This window comes from Scyliorhinus torazame, chromosome 3 (assembly GCF_047496885.1).
Source record: "Scyliorhinus torazame isolate Kashiwa2021f chromosome 3, sScyTor2.1, whole genome shotgun sequence".
Taxonomy (NCBI): domain Eukaryota; kingdom Metazoa; phylum Chordata; class Chondrichthyes; order Carcharhiniformes; family Scyliorhinidae; genus Scyliorhinus; species Scyliorhinus torazame.
In genome coordinates this window covers 207,607,892-207,626,493 of record NC_092709.1, presented here as the reverse complement: position 1 = coordinate 207,626,493, position 18,602 = coordinate 207,607,892, and the positions used below count along the sequence as shown (strand labels likewise).

The 18,602-nt window shown below is 50.7% G+C and overlaps 1 protein-coding gene across 6 annotated transcripts in view; it reads right to left on the bottom strand.

Moving 5' to 3' along the window:
- cracd (capping protein inhibiting regulator of actin dynamics) overlaps positions 1–18,602 on the bottom strand; it is a 389,395-nt gene that overhangs the window by 73,560 nt on the left and 297,233 nt on the right. For all 6 annotated transcript variants that reach the window (XM_072496811.1, XM_072496816.1, XM_072496812.1 and 3 more), the window contains one exon: positions 11,912–12,073. In XM_072496811.1, the coding sequence (XP_072352912.1) occupies positions 11,912–12,073 (162 nt within the window). The remainder of the gene's footprint in view (positions 1–11,911; positions 12,074–18,602) is intronic.

Genomic DNA, 18,602 nt, shown 5'->3' with positions numbered 1-18,602 from the left:
TTTGTTTTAAAATACCCTAACCATATTTCTTCGTGTAACACTCCTGGGGTGAGGTACCCTTTCCACACAGTCTTACAAAATTAAAATAAAATAGTGGGGTTTCTGTCCAATATCCTACCACTGTTGGGGTCTGGTCTGAGATTGCAATAGGTGGAACAGGTTGAAGGGGCCGAGTGGCCTACTCCTGCTCCTAATTTATATGTTCCTGTGTTCAAATGTTCTTATTGAGGGAGTTTCTCCTGATGCAGGTATCGCGAGCCGGGAATGTTCCCAACCTGCACTGTCTCAGGAGTGAAAAGCAAGGCCTTCATCTCTGTTTTTCTCCATGTTTTATTGTAGTTTCAAGACCTAGAGAAACTGCTGTTAGGAAGTCGAATACATCTAACTTATTATAGGTGGTTAGAAGGTTAATTTTCTAAAAGTTACACTGTTAACGTATTTAATATGGCAATCCATTATAAGTGCTGAAATAAAATAGACAATGGGTGTGATTTTCCAGGAAATCGTCAAAGGCCAATGACGGGTGGGAAGAGCGGCCTTTAGCCGACCGACAGCAATGGTGGCTTTTCCTGCCATATTGTGTGGCAGTTAATACCAAAAACGTTCAGCCATGGGTTCCATGCCGTATTGCTAGCGGAATGCCTCTGATTCCCCTGCCTGCCATCAACTCAGTGCATTAATGATTGGGGCACCATATTTGAAGGATGCCACACCGCTCACCAGCCAGACTTTCCTGGTCAACAGCAAGTTTGGCTGAAAAGAAATCCGCATACAAGTTCTCAAACGCCTCCTTGGACAGACTCCTGGTCGCAGTGGAGGTGCGACAAAATGTTCCATACCCCCACACAGGGAAGAAACCGACCAGCCGCTCACCAGCCACATAACGGAAAGTTATTTCTTTTCAAGTTATCAAGTGATCTGGAATCACCTTTTAACATGCAGCGAGAGAGAGACAAGACAAGACATCCCTGTCTGAATCCAGCATCCAAAATGTGAAAACGAAAGCAGAAAAACCCAGAGCCACAAAACAGCTCCCAGCTCAAAAGCAAAAGTAAAACCCAGAGCCACAGCCCAGCTCCACCCACACAATGACATCACTGAAGCCATGTGATAAGACAAAACATTTCTTAAAGGGACACTCCCATGATAACGTCCTTCCATGCTAGCTGGAGGACTCTCTCCTCCAAATCAGTGAGCATTTTAAGCTCAGGCATCTGTCTGCCTGTCTGGAATCCATCCCCCTTATTGTGAGCCAACTTGTCCTGAATGAAAACAAATGGAGAGAGTGCAAGCAGGACACGAGCCAGGACAGATGATGAGGATGTCTGCCATGTGTGGATGGTGAATAGGAGCAGTGGGGTGATGAGGAGATGACCCACAGGGGAGATGATGATGCGCATGGGAGAGTGAGTGGTGGTGTCCATTGAACTGGCAGTGAGTGAGATCCTGTGGATGTGCAATGGGTGTGTGTGTGAATTGAGAGTGATGAGAAGAGTTACATAACGGAGGAGATCAGTCATCCTTTCCCAGCACTGAAGGACTGCCCTCCTCTGCAGGAATTAGTGCTGGCCATCGTTGGCACCATCTCCCATGCTGGGTTGGTGTCCTTGCTGGTTGGTTTCTTCCCTGTGTGTGGGTATAGAACATTACGTTGCAACGCCACTGCATCCAGGAGTCTGTCCAAGGAGGCGTTCGAGAACCTGGGTGCGGATTTCTTGCTGTTGACCAGGGAAGTTTGGCTGATGAGCGGTGTGGCGTCCTTTAAATATGTTGGCCCGATCATTAATGCTTTCCAGTTTTCTGGAAAGAATTCAAACCTGATGTTTTGAAAAGAAAATAAGAGCATCCATATGCTGGTCCTTAAGACAGTAAGCGTGCCATATGCTGGGCCACAGAAATGGGTTTTCTGGTTTATGGGATCTTGTTATTAAATTGGAACATCTTAAGGGGGAAAATTATTAAGGGCTTTACATAGAGTACTGCAGCTGTGTTGGGTATTTAAGTTTGTGGTTGATAAAAATGCTTACTGTGTGTGTTTATAAAAATGTTAACTAACTTCGTAGAATAAACTTTGTTTTTGATTAAAAGTGCTTAAGGCCGCTGTTGAATAACACCTGAAAGGTAGGCCCTGGTGCTCATCGGAACCAAAATCAATAAACAGTTGTAGGTCAGGTGAACTCCATGACACACTTTGGAGTTTTCTACACCCTGGCTCATAACAACGTCAACCACTCCTGTGCCGATGGTGAGGTTGACGGCGATAAACCAAATCCAGAACTGTATCTTCCCTCTGATAACTCTGATGTGAGTCATGCCTCCTGTTTCTCAAGGCCCCTGCCATGCTCTCCTTTCTTTCACAGGCACATTTGGGAAGCAACCGAGGTGCTCCACCAGCCAGGTCTGAGACACCAACTCTGATAGCAGTACGGACCATGATTTCTGAGACCCAGAGTTTGAAGGACCATCACAGCACTCACCCTCCACCAGTGCAGAGACACACACCTCATGGGACTAGTTTTAGGACAGCCTCGGGGTCACAACTCTGACGAGTACATCACACTTCCAGATCCACAACAGGCGGGGGCAGGGATGCTCAGGGTGCCAGTACCCGGGGGATTGCTGGAGGCCATTGATCTGTTGAGTCCCAGTCAAATGACCTGTCTCTGGAGCTCCAAAGGCAAAGTCAGGAATGTCAGGAAGGAACTACACTCCTGGGATTGAGAGATAGAATGGAGGAGTCCGTCGGCTTTCTATCGGACATGATTATGCCAACACTTCAAATCAAATAGGTCAACTAAGCTAGGGTAGAGGCCGCCATGGAGACCTTGGTGCCAGACCTTTCAACTTTCCTGCTGCTGGACATGCACTCCATAGAGCTCCACAAGTGACAACGCTAGAGGACTCTGGAGCTTTCTGAGCTCACTGCAGCTGCTCCTCTGTCCCAAGGAGGAAGCAAGAGCCCTCAGGCCATCCATAGGGAGGAGGAGCATATGGTGTATACCGAGGTGACTCCGGGAGTGCCCTGCCCACCTGGAGCCCTGCTTGCTGTGACTGTTTCAGCTCTAGCCCCACAGGCCGAGGAGGCTGGCACTTTCACAGAGCAGGACCCCGAAAGCAGGACAGGGGTCCCCTAGGTCTCGGTCCACCAGAGGAAGTCCCCCCTGATAATCACAGGTAACAGGGCTGGGCTGACAGCAGGCTACCTCCACCTCTGCTGTGGATGTTGGCGAGGCATCAATATGTAGCAGCAGGGTTAGAAAGGTTAAGGACTTCCGGGTGCGGTGATGACCAGCTAAGTCGCACGTTTCGGCAGCTCCCGGTGGAAAGGACTTTTGGGCTCTTGATAGGAGCCCCAACGGCAATTTTAACGGCTAAAAACACTGTGCGGTAAACCAGAAGGGAATCCCCCTGGACACGGATGGAAAAAGGAGAGGAAAGTGGCCGGATTGCGGTGGATCCTCTAGAGCAGCGGCAAGGAAGGCAAGCACAAAGCAAGATGGCGTCGGAAGGAGGCAGTTTAATATGGGGCCCTGACCAACAAGAGTTCCTGCGGCGTTGCGTGGAAGAACTTAAAAAGGAGATGAAGAAGGAGCTGTTGGCCACGATATTACAGGCGATTGAAGGGCTAAAGGAGGAGCAAAAGACCCAGGAGCAGGAGCTTCGGGTCGTGAAGGCAAAGGCTGCTGAGAATGAGGACGACATACAGGGCCTGGTGGTGAAGACAGAGATGCACGAGGCACAACACAAAAGGTGTGCGGAAAGGCTGGAGGTGCTGGAGAATAATGCGAGGAGGAAGAATTTAAGGATTCTTGGTCTTCCCGAAGGTGCAGAAGGGGCGGACGTCGGGGCATATGTGAGCACGGTGCTGCACTCGTTAATGGGATCGGAGGCCCCGACGGGCCCGTTGGAGGTGGAGGGAGCCTATCGAGTTATGGCGCGAAGACCGAGGGCGGGAGAAATTCCTCGAGCCATAGTGGTGAGATTTCTCCGATATAAGGACAGAGAGATGGTCCTCAGATGGGCAAAGAAAACTCAGAGCAGTAGGTGGGAGAACGCGGTGATCCGCGTATATCAAGATTGGAGTGCGGAGGTGGCGAGAAGGAGGGCAAGCTTTAATCGGGCCAAGGCGGTGCTGCACAAATGGAAGGTTAAATTTGGAATGCTGCAGCCGGCAAGACTGTGGGTCACACATCAAGGGAAACACCACTACTTTGAAACGACAGAAGAGGCGTGGACATTTATTGTCGAGGAGAAACTGGAATAAGCGGGCTAGAAAAAGAACGTTTGGGACAAAGTGGTGGGGCGAATATGTGGGGTGAAGATGGGGGGAAAAGGGGGAAGAGATGATTTCCCAAGTTGTTAATCCTGTGACCCTGTAACTTTTCTCTCTTCCCCATGCCGTGGGGGAGGGGGGGAGGGAGGATGAGGAGCTGGGGGTGCCGGACATTGGGGGCGGGGCCAAATGGGAAGCGCAGGCTTTGTTCCCGCGCTCTGGTAATCATGGCGAAAACAGGGAAGCGGGAAGGAGGGGGCCTCGCACAGTGGGAGCCGAGGTCACGGGGGGAAGCCGAGGTCGGCCAGAGTTTGCTGACTTCTGGGAGCAACATGGGGGTGCAATTACGCTAGTGAGGGATCTAGCGGGGGGGGGGGGTTAACTGGGTTGCTGCTTCTGGGGAGAAGGGGGAGCTGGTATGGGGTGGGGTGGTCGGGGCGGGAGGACGCCGTTGGGGGGAGATACGGCTACGTGGGAACCGGGTGAGGAGCTGGATTGAAAAAGGAGATGGCTAGTCGACAAGGGGGGGCGGGTAAAGAGCCCCCCAACCAGGCTGATCACGTGGAATGTGAGAGGGCTGAACGGGCCGATAAAGAGGGCACGGGTACTCGCACACCTAAAGAAACTTAAGGCAGATGTGGTTATGCTGCAGGAGACGCATCTGAAACTGATAGACCAGGTCAGACTACGCAAAGGATGGGTGGGGCAGGTGTTTCATTCGGGGCTAGACGCAAAAAACAGGGGGGTGGCTATACTAGTGGGGAAGCGGGTAATGTTTGAGGCAAAGACCATAGTGGCGGATAGTGGGGGCAGATATGTGATGGTGAGTGGCAAATTGCAAGGGGAGGCGGTGGTCTTAGTGAACGTATATGCCCCGAACTGGGATGATGCCAACTTTATGAGGCGTATGTTAGGACGTATCCCGGACCTAGAGGTGGGGAAGTTGGTAGTGGGTGGAGATTTTAATACGGTGCTGGACCCAGGGCTGGACAGATCGAGGTCCAGGACCGGAAAGAGGCCGGCTGCAGCTAGGGTCCTTAAGGACTTTATGGAGCAGATGGGAGGAGTAGACCCCTGGAGATTTAGTAGACCTAGGAGTAAGGAGTTTTCGTTTTTCTCCTATGTCCACAAAGTTTATTCACGGATAGACTTTTTTGTTTTGGGAAGGGCACTGATCCCGAAGGTGACGGGGACGGAGTACACGGCTATAGCTATTTCGGATCACGCTCCACATTGGGTGGACCTGGAGATAGGGGAGGAAAAAGAACAGCGTCCACCCTGGAGAATGGACATGGGATTATTGGCAGATGAGGGGGTGTGTTTAAGGGTGAGGGGGTGTATTGAAAGGTACTTGGATCTCAATGATAATGGGGAGGTACAGGTGGGAGTGGTCTGGGAGGCGCTGAAGGCAGTGGTTAGAGGGGAGCTGATATCTATTAGGGCACATAAAGGAAAGCAGGAGGGTAGGGAAAGGGAGACGTTGTTGAAAGAACTGCTGAGGGTGGACAGACAATATGCGGAGGCACCGGAGGAGGGACTGTACAGGGAAAGGCAAAGGCTACATGTAGAATTTGACTTGTTGACTACGGGTAATGCAGAGGCACAATGGAGGAAGGCACAGGATGTACAGTACGAATATGGGGAGAAGGCGAGCAGGTTGCTGGCCCACCAACTGAGGAAAAGGGGAGCAGCGAGGGAGATAGGGGGGGTGAGAGATGAGGAGGGAGAGATGGAGCGGGGAGCGGAGAGAGTGAATGGAGTGTTCAAGGCATTTTATGAAAGATTATATGAAGCTCAGCCCCCAGATGGGAAGGAGAGAATGATGTGCTTTCTGGATCAGCTGGAATTCCCTAAGGTGGAGGAGCAGGAGAGGGCGGGACTGGGAGCACAGATTGAGACGGAGGAAGTAGTGAAAGGGATTGGGAGCATGCAGGCGGGGAAGGCCCCGGGACCAGACGGATTCCCAGTGGAATTCTATAGGAAATATATGGACTTGCTGGCCCCGCTACTGATGAGAACCTTTAATGAGGCGAGGGAAAGGGGGCAGCTGCCCCCGACTATGTCAGAGGCAACGATATCGCTCCTCCTAAAGAAGGAAAAAGACCCGCTGCAATGCGGGTCCTATAGGCCTATTTCCCTCCTGAATGTGGACGCTAAGATTCTGGCCAAGGTAATGGCAACGAGGATAGAGGATTGTGTCCCGGGGGTGGTTCATGAGGACCAAACTGGGTTTGTGAAGGGGAGACAGCTGAATACAAATATACGGAGGCTTCTAGGGGTAATGATGATGCCCCCACCAGAGGGGGAAGCGGAGATAGTGGTGGCGATGGATGCCGAGAAAGCATTTGATAGAGTGGAGTGGGATTATTTGTGGGAGGTGCTGAGGAGATTTGGCTTTGGAGATGGGTATATCAGATGGGTACAGTTGCTGTATAGGGCCCCAATGGCGAGCGTGGTCACGAATGGACGGGGGTCTGATTATTTTCTGCTCCATAGAGGGACGAGGCAGGGATGTCCTCTGTCCCCGTTACTGTTTGCACTGGCGATTGAGCCCCTGGCCATAGCATTGAGGGGTTCCAGGAAGTGGAGGGGAGTACTCAGGGGAGGAGAAGAACACCGGGTATCTCTGTATCGGATGATTTGTTGCTATATGTGGCGGACCAGGCGGAAGGGATGCCAGAGATAATGCTGATACTTGGGGAGTTTGGGGATTTCTCAGGGTATAAATTGAACATGGGGAAAAGTGAGTTGTTTGTGGTGCATCCAGGGAAGCAGAGCAGAGAAATAGAGGATTTACCGTTGAGGAAGGTAACAAGGGACTTTCGGTACTTGGGGATCCAGATAGCCAAGAATTGGGGTACATTACATAGGCTTAATTTAACGCGGTTGGTGGAACAGATGGAGGAGGACTTTAAGAGATGGGACATGGTGTCCCTGTCACTGGCAGGTAGGGTGCAGGCGGTTAAAATGGTGGTCCTCCCGAGATTCCTTTTTGTGTTTCAGTGCCTCCCGGTGGTGGTCACGAAGGCTTTTTTCAAAAGAATCGAGAAGAGTATTATGAGTTTTGTGTGGGCCGGGAAGACCCCGAGAGTGAGGAGGGGATTTTTGCAGCGCAGTAGGGACGGGGGGGGGGCTGGCACTACCGAGCCTAAGTGAGTACTACTGGGCCGCCAATATTTCAATGGTGTGTAAGTGGATGGGAGAAGAGGAGGGAGCGGCGTGGAAGAGATTGAAGAGGGCGTCCTGCAGGGGGACTAGCCTACAAGCTATGGTGACGGCACCGTTGCCGTTCTCACCGAAGAAGTACACCACAAGCCCGGTGGTGGTGGCTACATTGAAAATTTGGGGGCAGTGGAGACGGCATAGGGGAAGGACGGGAGCCTCGGTGCGGTCCCCGACAAGAAATAACCATAGGTTTGTTCCGGGGAGAATGGATGGGGGATTTGGAGCATGGCAAAGAGCAGGGGTAGCACAATTGAGAGATCTGTTCGTAGATGGGACGTTTGCGAGTCTGGGAGCGCTGACGGAAAAATATGGGTTGCCCCAAGGGAATGCATTTCGGTATATGCAACTGAGGGCTTTTGCGAGGCAACAGGCGAGGGAATTCCCGCAGCTCCCGACACAGGAGGTGCAGGATAGAGTGATCTCAGAGACATGGGTGGGGGATGGTAAGGTGTCGGACATATATAGGGAAATGAGGGACGAGGGGGCGATCATGGTAGATGAGCTGAAAGGGAAATGGGAAGAAGAACTGGGGGAGGAGATTGAGGAGGGGCTGTGGGCTGATGCCCTACGTAGGGTAAACTCATCGTCCTCGTGTACCAGGCTAAGCCTGATACAATTTAAGGTGTTACACAGGGCGCATATGACTGGAGCACGGCTCAGTAAATTTTTTGGGATAGAGGATAGGTGTGCGAGATGCTCGAGAAGCCCAGCGAATCACACCCACATATTCTGGTCATGCCCGGCACTACAGGGGTTTTGGGTGGGGGTGGCAAAGGTGCTTTCGAAGGTGGTGGGGGTCCAGGTCGAACCAAGCTGGGGGTTGGCTATATTTGGGGTTGCAGAGGAGCCGGGAGTGCAGGAGGCGAGAGAGGCTGATGTTTTGGCCTTTGCGTCCCTAGTAGCCCGGCGCAGGATATTGTTAATGTGGAAGGAAGCCAAACCCCCGGGTGTGGAGACCTGGTTAAACGACATGGCAGGGTTTATAAAGTTAGAACGGATTAAGTTCGTCCTAAGGGTTTCGGCTCAAGGGTTCACCAGGCGGTGGCAACCGTTCGTCGACTACCTCACAGGAAGATAGAGGGAATGGAAAAGAAGAAGACAACAGCAGCAACCCAGGGGGAGGTGGGGGGGGGGGGGGGGGTGGAATCGGACGGACTCTCAGGGATGTTATTGTATATGTATAGGCACTTGTTTTAGGTAATGTATATTGGACTGTTAGATTGTATCTTTGGAGAGTATTTATTTTTGACAAGGCAGTTGCCATTTAGTTTGGTTTTTGTTTCTGTTCATATATTATTTATTTATTTGTTTAAAACTGGCCACTGTTATTTATATTGCTTTATTGTTGTTTAAAAGAAACACTACGTACTGTTATGTTTGGCCAAAAAATCTGGAATAAAATATATTTTTAAAAAAAGAAAGGTTAAGAAGCTCTAGTTTCACAGCATGGGTACGAGTATAAAGCACTTGTAGATGGCGTCCACCTCTGTAAATAAACTCTCACTTATTGCATTCTTTCTACAGCTCCTTGTTCTGATGAGCTGTGTTCCTGTAGTCCCGACCTTAAAATTGGAATCTTGCACCAGGAAAGATAGGATGTTCAGTCCAGGTCTTCCTCCCATTGTGCTTTGTACTAGGTTCCCAGCATATTGGAGACATCCCTTCATAGTGACTGAACACATCAGTCATGTCGGTATCTCGAAGGGAATGAGGATATCTCCCACAAAGTATAGGGCTTGCATCACTCATTGCAGTAAATGTCTATGTGTGCTCTCTGCACCTATCGAGATGCAGCTGGGCCCCTCCAACCCATCTGCCTCAACCTCTGGTGAGACTGAACCTCAAAGGTACAGCTCACTAAGGACGATGATAAATCACGAGAGGTTAAACTTTCCCCACTGCATCGCCCTGATATGACCCGAGTCATGAGAGCAAGCGAGATGCCACCAGCCAGACAGGAGGCAGACATTCATGGAAGCTCTTTGAGGATCTATGGACTGTCCTCACTCCAAGTCATCTACATCCTCCTGCAATGTATCCACTGTGTCCCCATGACAGGAGCATTTTCAGAAAGAGTGAGTGCTGCCATCAGCCAGATAGGACAGCAGTATTCACGGAAGGCATGTGAAGATAATGGGATGCCCTCACTGGATGTCTTCATCACTCTCCATGAATCTAGTGGCAATAAGCGCTTCCCGAGCTTGTCAGTCTCGTCTGGATATCGCCATTGCTTCATGGCCGATATCTTCTTCCTGAAGGACTTCCTCAGCTTCATCTCTTGCGATGTCCTCCTCATCAGAGGAAACGTGTTGCTCCTCCATCTCTTCCTCAAGTAATTCCTCCAACCATTGCAGCACCAGGTTGTTCAGAGCGCAGCAGATGACCACAACGAGGTCCCTCAGTACCCTGGAGTCAAGCCCACCAATACCCTGGAGTCAGGTTCCCCAATAACCTTCCAGTTTTACCCCAGTCTCCCACGAGTCAAAGGCTGCTCACCCCCGATTCAAACTCTGATACTGCCGATTCAGGCCTGGTTACCCAAAGCCAAGTCTGGTCACTCCTGTGTCAAGCCCAGTACCCTTGAGTCAAACCTGCTCCCCCCCGAATCAAGCCTGGTCAGCCCCGAGTCAAACCCCAACACCTCCTCTCCCTGCTGAATAGGTGGAGTCACTCCACAGACATAGTTTTCACTACTGAACTCCCCTCGGCAGGTGCACCCCTTTTGAATCAACCGTGATTTGTGCCGCTCTGACATCATGCCGCTATGGAGGGAGGGGACAATCACGGAAAGCTATTGTCCTCTGCTCCTGTTGCGGAACTTGCCCCACACTGACGGGAGCGGAAAATCCTGGCCACTGTGTGGGACTTTGCAGGCACATTTTGCTTTCATTCATCAGATGCGGGCTTTGCTGGGAGCATTTATTGCCCATCCCTAATTTCCTTTGATGAGGCAGTTAACAGTCAATCACATTGCTGTGGATAGGACGCACTGCCAGAGTGCATGGGTGGCACTGCCAGGCTGGCAGTGCCAAGGTGCCCAGGTGCCAGGTTGGCACTGCTAGGAGTTGGACCCTGGGGGGCCTTGCCCATAAGGGGGAGGAAGTGACAGGGGGTTTGAGGAGACAATCAAAGGTTGTGGGAGTGAAGGGTGGGCCTTGAAAGTGGGGGGGAGGGTCCTGAGAGGGTGGGGGTGTATCAGATCGGGGCAGCTATTCAAAATGGTGCCCCGATCTGCGAGGAGCCAGTCCTACTAGCGAGCTTAGCTGAGTTCGCCAGTGCAGGCAAAGCGCCTAACTGTGACCTTGATGGGTGGAAACTCCCCGAGGCCCAAAAAAATGGTAAAGTGCCGTTGGATAGCGAGATGAATCTTGGCGCTGCAGCCATCGAGTAACACCCTGCCAAAGACGGACTTAGAATTCTTTCTGCTGAATCGCGCCCTTGGAGTCACATGTAAGCTAGACCAGGTACTGGTGGCAGATTTCCCTCCCTAAAGGACATTGGTGAACCAGATGGGTTTTTACAACGATCAACAATGGTTTCATTGGGCAGCACGGTGGCGCAGTGGTAGCATTGCAGTCTCACGGCGCCGAGGTCCCAGGTTCAATCCCGGCTCTGGGTCACTGTCCGTGTGGAGTTTGCACATTCTCCCCGTGTTTGCGTGGGTTTCGCCCCCAAAGGTGTGCAGGCTAGGTGGATTGAACATGCTAAATTGCCCCTTAATTGGAACAATGAATTGGGTACTCTAAATTTATTTTAAAAAACAATGGTTTCATGGTCATCGTTAGACTTTTAATTCCAGATTTTTTATTGAATTCAAATTTCACCCTCCACCGTGGCAGGATTTGAACCAGGGTCCTCAGATCATTACACTGGATGACCAGTCCAGTGACAATAAAACTATGCCACTGCCTCCCCTTCAATCAATTATTGCCAAATCATATATTGCTAAAGCGGCTTTGTCTCCAAGAAAATGCAGAGAAGCCATTTATAATAAACAAAAATGCATTTTTATCATATGCTTCTAGACAAATGGCAAAATGTCACAAATTATTTCTTGAAACCTGAAGAGCTTGAGTTTGTTATCTGTCCAAAGCTGTACACATCCTTCACTAAGATTTCTCCTTCCACAAGATACATCTTTTGACTTTGGTTCATTGCTCCAGTCACAACATGGGAAGCTCTCTAATTTCAATATATCTTTGAGGGCTTTTAGTGACACATCTGCCACCGGACTATAAGACCCGTGGTGTTGTGAGGCTGTGGGCACACACATCGCCAATTTCAATGGGAGAAATGACAATGATACAGCACTCAGCCAATTGTCCAGCCCCACTTTTGAAAATGAGACTCTGAATTTACTTCATACAAATTGTTAGATCTACAGACAAAATTTAGTGGCAACTGAACCCTCACCTTGAGTGTTGAGCCTGATAATTGAGTTTCCTGCAGGACGGATTGTTCCAATGGACTTTGGAGAAACCCATCGACCTCTGAATTCTTTCCAATATCTTCCATTCTGTTCCCAATAATAGACGGTGGGGGCTGGTCAAATTTAATATTTTTTGCCAACTGGCGCTAAGAAATAGAACAAAATGCAAAATGAATTTGTTTTCCCTAGCTTGGTGTTAATTCATAAAAGCAATAAGAACTCATCTCAATAAAAATGCACAGTAGAAGCTGATTACTCTGTTTTATCTTGATTTGTAAATGAGCCCCTTGACCTGTGTACACTGCTGATAGATCCATTAAAGTATCATGCTATACAGTGGGAAAAATACATTTAATCTAACCTTCATCCGCCACCCTCCATAAAAATATTATAGATTTACAGACATTTAAATCACAGAAGGAAGCCATTCAGCCTATCTTGTCCATGCCGATCATCAAAGATCTGACTACACTAATCCCATTTTCCAGCCCTTGGCCCATAGCCCTGGAGGTTACGGCAGTGCAATAGATAGATCATAGAATTTACAGTGCAGAAGGAGGCCATTCGGCCCATCGAGTCTGCACCGGCTCTTGGAAAGAGCACCCTACCCAAGGTCCACACCTCCACCCTATCCCCATAACCCAGTAACCCCACCCAACACAAAGGGCAATTTTGGACACTGAGGGGCAATTTATCCTGGCCAATCCACCTAACCTGCACATCTTTGGACTGTGGGAGGAAACCGGAGCACCCGGAGGAAACCCACGCACACACGGGGAGGATGTGCAGACTCCGCACAGACAGTGACCCAAGCCGGAATCGAACCTGGGACCCTGGAGCTGTTAAGCAATTGTGCTATCCACAATGCTACCGTGCTGCAAGTGAATATCTTTTTTAAAAATCCAATTTAGAGTACCCAATTCTTTTTTTCCAATTAAGGGACAATTTAGCATGGCCAATCCATCTACCTGCACGTCTTTGGGTTGTGGGGGTGAAACCCACGCAGACATGGGGAGAATGTGCAAACTCCACACAGTAGGTGTCCCGGGGCCGAGATCGAACCCAGATCCTCAGCGCCATGAGGCAGCAGTGCTAACCACTGCGCCACCGTGCCACCCATGTGAATATCTAAACACTTCTTAAATGCTACTCATTCAGGCAGTGAGTTCCAGACTCCCACCACCCTCTGAGTGAAAAAGTTTGTCCTCAATTCCCCTCTTCGTCTTCTATCTCTTAAATCTGTGCTGCCTTGGTTTTTGACTCCTCTACTGATGAAAAAAGTGTGTTCGTTGCACGTATTGTTGGACAGAACATTTATTGTATGGATCATAGGTAACAATGTATATGCAGCCAAATTGACCAGGAAGACATGAAAGCCATTTATCCAACATTATAAAATCAATAACATTGTTCAGAAAAAAGGGTATATTTTCTCCCAACAGAGAGGAGACATTTGACATTTTCAGACTCACTGGATGGCCAACACATTAGAGCTTCTAACTGTGAAGGACCAATCTCAAGAGAAATGTACAACTGAGAATTATTCAACAAATAGCTAGAGCAGTTAAAAAAGAAAGAGCAATGTGGGATTAGAAGCGTTCTACATTGGTTTTTTTTCGAAGCATTCTACGTTGTAAAAATCTTAGTTCCCTTCACTTTCAATACTCTGTCTCATCACACAATAAATCAACATCAAGCCATTTATTTCCCAGAATGAGTATCCAAATAGAGAAAGTGAGAAATCCAGGTCACCTGAGACATGTGGAAATTTTTATTAGTACCACGGTTACTGATTTGATAATAGCTAACAGCAACTTTTATTGCCGGCACACTGAGCTTTGCTCAGCCTATTCATCCATTCAATGTGTCCTTATTTTAGTGTCTTTCTATTTTCATGAGTGTATGCTTTATATGAAATAATGATTTTTAATGCACTGGCTGGAAACATAAATTAAACTTTTCAGAAACAGGGGCGTCATTCTCCGACCCCCCGCCGGGTCGGAGAATCGGCGGGGGCTGGCGTGAATTCCGCCCCTGCCGGTTGCCGAAGTTTCCGGCACCGGAGATTCGGCGGGGGCGGGAATCGCAGCGCGCCGGTTGGCGGGCCCCCCCCGCTCGATTCTCCGGCCCGGATGGGCCGAAGTCCCGCAGATAAATTGCCTGTCCCGCCGGCGTGGATTAAACCACCTTTTGAACGGCGGGACAAGGCGGCGTGGGCGGGCTCCGGGGTCCTGGGGGGGGGCGCGGGGCGATCTGGCCCCGGGGGGTGCCACCACGTTGGCCTGGCCACGATTGGGGCCCACCGATCCGCGGGCGGGCCTGTGCCGTAGGGGCACTCTTTCCCTACAGCCTCCGCCACGGTCTCCACCATGGCGGAGGCGGAAGAGACTCCCTCCACTGCGCATGCGTGGGAAACTGTCAGCGGCCGCTGACGCTCCCGCGCATGCGCCGCCCCGAGATGTCATTTTCGCGCCAGCTGGCGGGGCACCAAAGGCCGTTTCCGCCAGCTGGCGGGGCGGAAATTCCTCCGGCGTCGGCCTAGCCCCTCAATGTTGGGGCTCGGCCCCCAAAGATGCGGAGAATTTTGCCCCTGATCTTCTTAAAACAGGCTGAAGTAATTTGAACTCACAGCATGATGGCGACCTAATTTGCATTACTACAGTGTTTTTCAAACTTTTTTTCCGGGGACCCATTTTTACCAACCGGCCAACCTTCGGGACCCAACCCTGCCGACCTACGCGACCCACGCCGGCTGGCCATCGCGACCCCGGCCAGCCGACGTTCGTGACCCACGCCGGCCGACCTGCGCGACCCACCATTTTCTCTTACCTTGTTTGTTGCTGACAAAGGTGGAGGAAATGGTTTTGGGTCCCTTTGGCCCCAATTGTCCCTTTGGTCCTTTTGGCCCCCTGAACTTGAAAAAAAAAGGTTGCGACCCTGATCGGGCACGCATGCGCAGTGCGGCCGCATTTTAAAAATCCGATCCTGGCCATTTTGAAGGCCGCTTGCAGCCGGCATTATTAAAAGCCGGCTGCTGCGGCTGTTGCGTGTGGATTTGCGCGATCTGGAGCGCCGCAACGGATGGTTCTGTCACCCTCCCGTCACCCGCCCATGACCCACCCACGGGTCGTGCCCCCGAGTTTGACAATGCCTGCATTACTATACATTTCAGATTCTAACCCCATTGAGGCAGGTCTACATAACCCATCAAAGGCATCCAGCGCAGAGGAATGTGAGTGAACCATATTTCCTATTGCATTTTCACACGGCCCTGATACTCAACTGGTTGGTAACTAACCATCAAACCTAATCGCTTGAACAATGGGACTCTGGCAAAAAAGAGGGAATTTCCAGACTTGACCTAATCAAGCTACAATTGGAATACACAATCATATTTGAATTGGTGGTCAGTCGGAGAGAGTAGTGACATGATGATAAGCTACCCTTTGGACTTTAAAATCAGGTTTTACAAGCAGAACTGAAGACAAGCAGCTGAGAAACAGAGCAAGATCCATCCTCGCTCTCTCCACCCAACTTACAAGCTTTTGGTGCTTTTCTGCTTTTGTTTGACTTTTTCTGCATGTTCTGCAGCCAGAAATTTTAAAGAAAAAACGTCACTCTACTGCTGTGTCTCCAGATCAGATAGAACATCATCTTCAATTTTAAACGACCTCAACACTGAAAGCAGCAGACCACAGCATTCAACCCGAAGCCAACTGAGTCACCAAATTACAGGCTCTGAATTCCTTTCTACTTTTATGGACTCTATTTCGGGGAGTTCCATCACCTCATCCTCCCCCTTGGACACTCCTATACAAGTAGTCAGAGGAGGGGGAATCAAGGACAAGAACAAAGAGAGAAATAGGAATAAGAACAGTGATAGGCAGAAAAATCAAGGGCCGGACTTCCGGGTGCGGCGATGACCAGCTGAGTCGCACGTTTCGGCAGCTCCCTGTGAAACGGACTTTTGGGCTCTTGATAGGAGCCCCAACGGCAATTTTAACGGCTAAAAACACCGTGCGGTAAACCAGGAGGGTGTTCCCCCTGGACACGGATGGAAAAAGGAGAGGAAAGTGGCCGGATTGCAGCGGATCCTTTGGAACAGCGGCAAGGAAGGCAAGCAAAAACCAAGATGGCGTCGGAAGGTGGCAGTTTCATATGGGGCCCTGAACAACAAGAGTTCTTGAAATGCTGCGTGGAGGAGATAAAAAAGGAAATGAAGAAAGAGTTGTTGGCCCCGATACTACAGGCGATCGAAGGGCTAAAGGAGGAACAAAAGACCCAGGAGCAGGAGCTTCGGGTCGTGAAGGCGAAAGCAGCTGAGAATGAGAACGATATACAGGGCCTGGTGGTGAAGTCGGAGATACAGGAGGCACACCAGAAACGATATGTGGAGAGGTTGGAGGCACTGGAAAACAACGCAAGGAGGAACAACCTGAGGATTCTTGGCCTTCCTGAAGGTGTGGAGGGGGCGGACGTCGGGGCATATGTGAGCACGATGCTGCATTCGTTAATGGGAGCGGAGGCCCCGACGGGTCCGTTGGAGGTGGAGGGAGCATACCGAGTGATGGCGCGAGGACCGAGAGCAGGAGAAACTCCCAGAGCCATAGTGGTGAGATTCCTCCGTTTTAAGGATAGAGAAATGGTCCTTAGATGGGCGAAGAAAACTCGGTGCAGTAAATGGGAGAACGCGGTGATCCGCGTTTATCAAGACTGGAGTGCGGAGGTGGCGAGAAGGAGGGCGAGCTTTAATCGGGCCAAGGCGGTACTTCACAAAAGGAAGATAAAATTTGGAATGCTGCAACCGGCAAGACTGTGGGTCACATATCAAGGGAGGCACCACTACTTTGAGACGGCGGATGAAGCGTGGACTTTTATTGTAGAAGAAAAACTGGAATGAGTGGATTATGAAAAAGAACGTTTGGACAAAGTGGTGGGGCGAATGGGGGGGGCGAAGAGGGGTTTTATGTTCTAATCCTGCGGTATGGTAACTTTTCTTTCTCCCACAGGTGGTGATGAGGGGAGGTGGGGAGGGAGAGGAGATGGGGCGTTGGCCATGGGAGGCGGGGCCGAGGGAGAGGCGCGGGCTTGGTTCCCGCGCTATGATAATTATGGCGGGAATAGAGAAGCAGGGAGGAGGGGGCGTCGCACGGTGCGAGCCGTGGTCACGGGGGGAAGCCGAGGTCAGCCAGAGTTTGCTGACTTCTGGGAGCAACATGGGGGGAGTAATTACGCTAGCGGGGGGTCTAGCGGGGGGGGGTGGGAGGGGGGAATTACTGGGTTGCTGCTGCTGGGGAAAGGGGGGAGTGGGTACGGGAGAGGATGGGCGGGGGGGCACCGCCTGGGGGAGATACAGCTGCGTGGGAACTGGGTGAGAAGCTGGAAAAAGATGATGGCTAACCGGCAAGGGGGGGGGGTGGGAAGCCCCCCAACCCGGCTGATCACGTGGAACGTGAGAGGGCTCAACGGGCCGATAAAGAGGGCACGAGTACTCGCACACCTTAAGAAACTTAAAGCAGATGTGGTTATGTTACAGGAAACGCACCTGAAACTGATAGACCAGGTTAGGCTGCGTAAAGGATGGGTGGGGCAGGTGTTCCATTCGGGGCTGGATGCGAAAAACAGGGGGGTGGCTATATTAGTGGGGAAGCGGGTAATGTTCGAGGCAAAGACTATAGTGGTGGATAACGGGGGCAGATACGTGATGGTGAGTGGCAAATTACAGGGAGAGATAGATGGTGGTTTTGGTAAACGTGTATGCCCCGAACTGGGATGATGCCAACTTTATGAGGCGAATGCTAGGATGCATCCCGGACCTAGAGACGGGAAAGCTGATAATGGGGGGAGACTTTAACACGGTGTTGGAACCAAGGCTGGATAGGTCGAAGTCCAGGACTGGTAGGAGGCCGGCAGCAGCCAAGGTGCTTAAGGATTTTATGGAGCAGATGGGATGTGTGGACCCGTGGAGATTCAGTAGACCTAGGAGTAAGGAGTTCTCGTTTTTCTCCTATGTCCATAAAGTCTATTCGCGCACAGACTTTTTTGTGTTGGGTAGGGCATTGATCCCGAAGGTGAGGGGAACGGAATATACGGCTATAGCCATTTCGGATCATGCCCCACACTGGGTAGACTTGGAGATAGGGGAGGAAACAGGAGGGCGCCCACCCTGGAGAATGGACATGGGACTAATGGCGGATGAGGGGGTGTGCCTAAGGGTGAGGGGATGTATTGAAAAGTACTTGGAACTCAATGACAATGGGGAGGTTCAGGTGGGAGTGGTCTGGGAGGCGTTGAAGGCGGTGGTTTAGGGGGGAGCTGATATCAATAAGGGCACATAAAGGGAAGCAGGAGAGTAAGGAACGGGAGCGGTTGCTGCAAGAACTTTTGAGGGTGGACAGACAATATGCGGAAGCACCGGAGGAGGGACTGTACAGTGAAAGGCAAAGGCTGCATGTGGAATTTGACTTGCTGACTACAGGCACTGCAGAGGCACAATGGAGGAAGGCGCAGGGTGTACAGTATGAATATGGGGAGAAGGCGAGCAGATTGCTGGCACACCAATTGAGGAAAAGGGGAGCAGCGAGGGAAATAGGGGGAGTGAGGGATGAGGAAGGAGAGATGGAGCGGGGGGCGGAGAGAGTGAATGAAGTGTTCAAGACATTTTATAAAAAATTG